This window comes from Eurypyga helias, unplaced genomic scaffold (assembly GCF_000690775.1).
Source record: "Eurypyga helias isolate BGI_N326 unplaced genomic scaffold, ASM69077v1 scaffold1504, whole genome shotgun sequence".
NCBI classification, from domain to species: domain Eukaryota; kingdom Metazoa; phylum Chordata; class Aves; order Eurypygiformes; family Eurypygidae; genus Eurypyga; species Eurypyga helias.
The window spans coordinates 5417-9153 of NW_010245414.1; the positions used below are offsets into that span (position 1 = coordinate 5417).

The 3737-nt window shown below is 34.1% G+C and overlaps 1 protein-coding gene across 1 annotated transcript; it reads right to left on the bottom strand.

Moving 5' to 3' along the window:
• Positions 1-552: 552 nt before the first annotated feature.
• Positions 553-3215, bottom strand: LOC104505142 (spindlin-W-like; the record flags this gene model as incomplete). The annotated part of the gene is made up of 2 exons (XM_010150039.1): positions 553-1094; positions 2982-3215. Coding segments are annotated over 2 exons (434 nt in total), but the record flags the coding sequence as incomplete, so codon positions are not given.
• Between the last annotated feature and the right edge of the window lie 522 nt (positions 3216-3737).

The following is a 3737-nucleotide window of genomic DNA, read 5'->3' on the forward strand; positions in this document are numbered from 1 at the left end:
TCTTAAATAGCATATATACCGTTAAACATGTGGCATCAAGCACTTGGGTTCTGCTAAGAAATTTGTATAACAAAACAGAGTACAACATTTAGGATTAAAGGCAGCTTTGTTGTTTGTATTTTACTGGTTCCAACAACTTGTAAACACAGGCCCTTAACCTGAATTTTCTAATTAACTGGTTATACAGATTAAATATATTTTCATAGTTTAAAGACTTTTCACTGAAAGGTGTGCAAGTCAAACATTTGATATCCTACTGCCCTGTGACTAGTAAAATGCACAAGTAGTTCCATGGACTGCAAGTTCTTAAAAAAGCTTAATTTGAAATAAAGTGTAGTTTAATTTGAAATAAAGTGTAGCTTAATTTGAAATAAAGTGTAGAAACACAGTAGATTGCTGTTACTTGGGTTAGGCACTCCTTACTGCTGCACAAACTATTTAAGCCAGTCACCTCTGTCCCAACCCAGAAAACAAGGACTGACAGTAGCCAAAAAATTAAATTTAATGTTACAAAAGAAGGCATATCGAAAATAGCAAACACTCGCATGTAGCAGTTGAACAGGTGAGTGCAAGGTTTAAGAAAAAGTTAAAATCTAGGAAAAAATCTAGATTACAATACTAGATTGACTTCACACAGCTTGAATTTGCAGCTGTTCTTTGCTTTTAACTCCCTCCCACCCAAATATATTGACTTCCTTCAAGAAAAGTTCTCATACGCAAAATGTGTCATGTTCACATAAATTTGTATTATTCAGAACAAAACAGTTTTGCTGGCAGAGATTGTGGGTTCGCAGGGACATTTAAGCTTTCATTTAACTGAAAAACAGTCAAGTCTGTGTCTACAAATTTTACATTTAATAGTTCCACAAATTTGGCCAAAGTTCATGAATATGTCTAGGATGTCTTCACCAAATCGTAGACATAAATATGGAAATCATCATCAAACTTGATGAAATAGACAGATGGTTTGGCTTCAACTTGATGAATGACCATGCCAGTTCGTTTTGAGCCATCTTCTTTGGCATATTCCACTTGTTTGCCTACCAGGCTGTCCACAACTTCACCTGGTTCCCGTTCTGCAGGAGGTGAATCATCTGTAATATGAAAATACAATGCACTTTGGTAGACATTTATGATTTTTTTTTCCCAGTATACAAAACTGCAGAGACTTCTTTAAAAGTTAAGAAACAATCACAAGCTTAAAATGTAGAGTATGTCTAAAACAAGTTGAGTTGTTCAGATAAGCACGTAACTATTGCCATGCTTCTAGAAAGTACACCCACACAATTCTTTAATTAATACCGTCTTCAATTTTATGAAGTAAAAAACCAGCACTTTAATTGGTGAGAAAAGTACATCTTTTGACATGAAGGTTTACACACCAAATGCAGAACATGTTTGTAGGCAATTAAATTTAAGCCCCCAGAAGAACAAAGCACTGTCTCTTTAACAGAAAGGCAGGTGTGCTAGAACTCCCTCTTCCCACACACTTTATCCAAAATGTCAATGCAAACATGCCATTGCAACAAAACCACATCTTCCAAGCTAAATGTAACCTCCTTAATCAATAATGCTGTTAAAAGGGGCTTTTGATTTCTTAGTAGAATGGATACTGTTGAGAAGTCTAACTATATTATTTGCTTTTCTAGCAAAATCTACCCGGAAGTATCCTTAAGGACACAATTCACATTGTAAAAGATCTAGATTAAGGGAAGGTAGCTCATCATTAGGAATGTCTTAGAAACAGAAGTAAGCAGTAGATAGTCTCAGAAAAAGAAAAGAGTGCATTAAGAACATAATTCTTAAATATGGAAAGCATAAATCTTTTAGCTTATTTCTCTAAGATGGAAGAAAGCAAAGCAGAATTTAAAAAGGAACTGTAAGGTATTTGGAAATGCCAACTCTGAAAGAGCTTGCTTTATTTGATTCTTCAGGAATAGGAAGGTCATCTTTTTCCATTAACATCTGTGGCTTACTCTCTTCAAGCCACAGATATGTTGCTTTTTGTTAGGCTGGAAAAAAACTAAAAACATAGGATTACTATAAGGGTTATACAAATAAGTGACAGTTGTTTACTCAGCCATCAGACTATTATCAGTGCTAGTCCTGAAGGAAGACAGTCTCAGAAACTCAATTAATTAATTTTAGATAATATTTATGTAGTGCATTGCATAGCCAAACATGAGTTGTCTAATCAATAATTTACTTTAAAGCCAAAATCGCCTCTCTGTCAGATAAATGATTTTGACGTGAGAAATGAGAGTACAATATTCTTGACAAACTTTTTTCTTCTTTTTTTATACTATCTATCCAAATCTCTTGAACAATACCAATTCTGTGAAAATACTTCTATATTTATAGGAAAAAAACCAATAACTTTCACTGCAATAAGAAAGAAAAAATATCCCTCCCAACCTATTGAAAAAAATGTCCTGTTTATGGGTTTAAACATGTGAGAGAAAATGAGTTTTCAAAAGATTAGTGCTTCTTTCCTCCAAGAAATTATTCAAAAGCTTTCCAAACTGAAGATGTCTACCCAAACTAAATTAATCTATTTTAGTTAGTCCCAAAACATTATTCTTATAAGAACCACTTCAGAAATACAACTCCTTGAGATGGCTCTTGATTTGTGAAACTTCTATAAGAAAATAACAATGGAAGGCTTTTAGTTTGTCAGTTTCTGTTAAAAAACCTAAGTGCAATCTCTTCCACAATTGTATGTATATTTTTATCAGAATTAGGAATTAGTATGGAATAGGATTTCCCAGTATTTATTGCATATTTCACCACTGATTCAAGTAAAATATTTCAGAAGTTGTTTAATACAGATGTATTTTCTGTTGTGCTGTAACCTTTGTTAGTTTTGATACTTAAAAAGATCCTTGTTTGTCATCTCTCTCTTTTCCATACATAAACGATAAACCAAACAATACAAAGAGAGATGCTGCTTTTCAGAAGAAAAAAGTAACTGTCCTACTTACTGGAATCAGGCATAATGCGAAGGTCACCTTCTTTATAGTCATCTAAGAGTTGGTACATGTACAAGACAGGATCCTTCTCATAGGTAATATAAAACCATGTGTTCATAATAGGAGCTCGAGCCAAGACCATCCCCCTCCACTCATCTTTTGAGCCATCCTCTGTCTCAAACATATGTTCCACAGCTTTGCCAATCATTGTGTCTGCCAGGTGGGCATCACTAATTCGAGATGAAGCTGAAATGGTAGCAGTTCATAAGTATATCCATTCAAAAGTACACATATAAGTCTTCGTAAAAAATAAACTTTATCCAGATTCATGAATAAATTTGTTTGAAAGTTAGTCAATTCACATACAAAACAAATACTGTTCATTCCAGAGAGTTGAAAACCAAAGAACTGCAGAACTTGAAGAAATATTTTAGCATGTTAACAGTCTTATCAACTTTTTCCATCATTGTACATCCCCCACAATTAATCAAACTATCATAAGGCAAGTTAAAGGGAGACCATTATAGGCCACAGCAAAGAACAGTGTCTGTATCTTAAATATTTGTAATGTGGGGGGAGGGGAGGAAGAGAGGTTAAATCACAGAGCAGCTCTATGAAGTTATTAATGAAGGTGTTCAGTTTGGTTCCCCCTAACCCTATTCTAGAGACTGTTACTGATCTTTTTGCATTCAGCAAAACCAAGAACTTATTCTGCTTAAAAATAAGCAATTACTAGGGTAAACTTTGAACTTTACAGTTTGGAAAAAC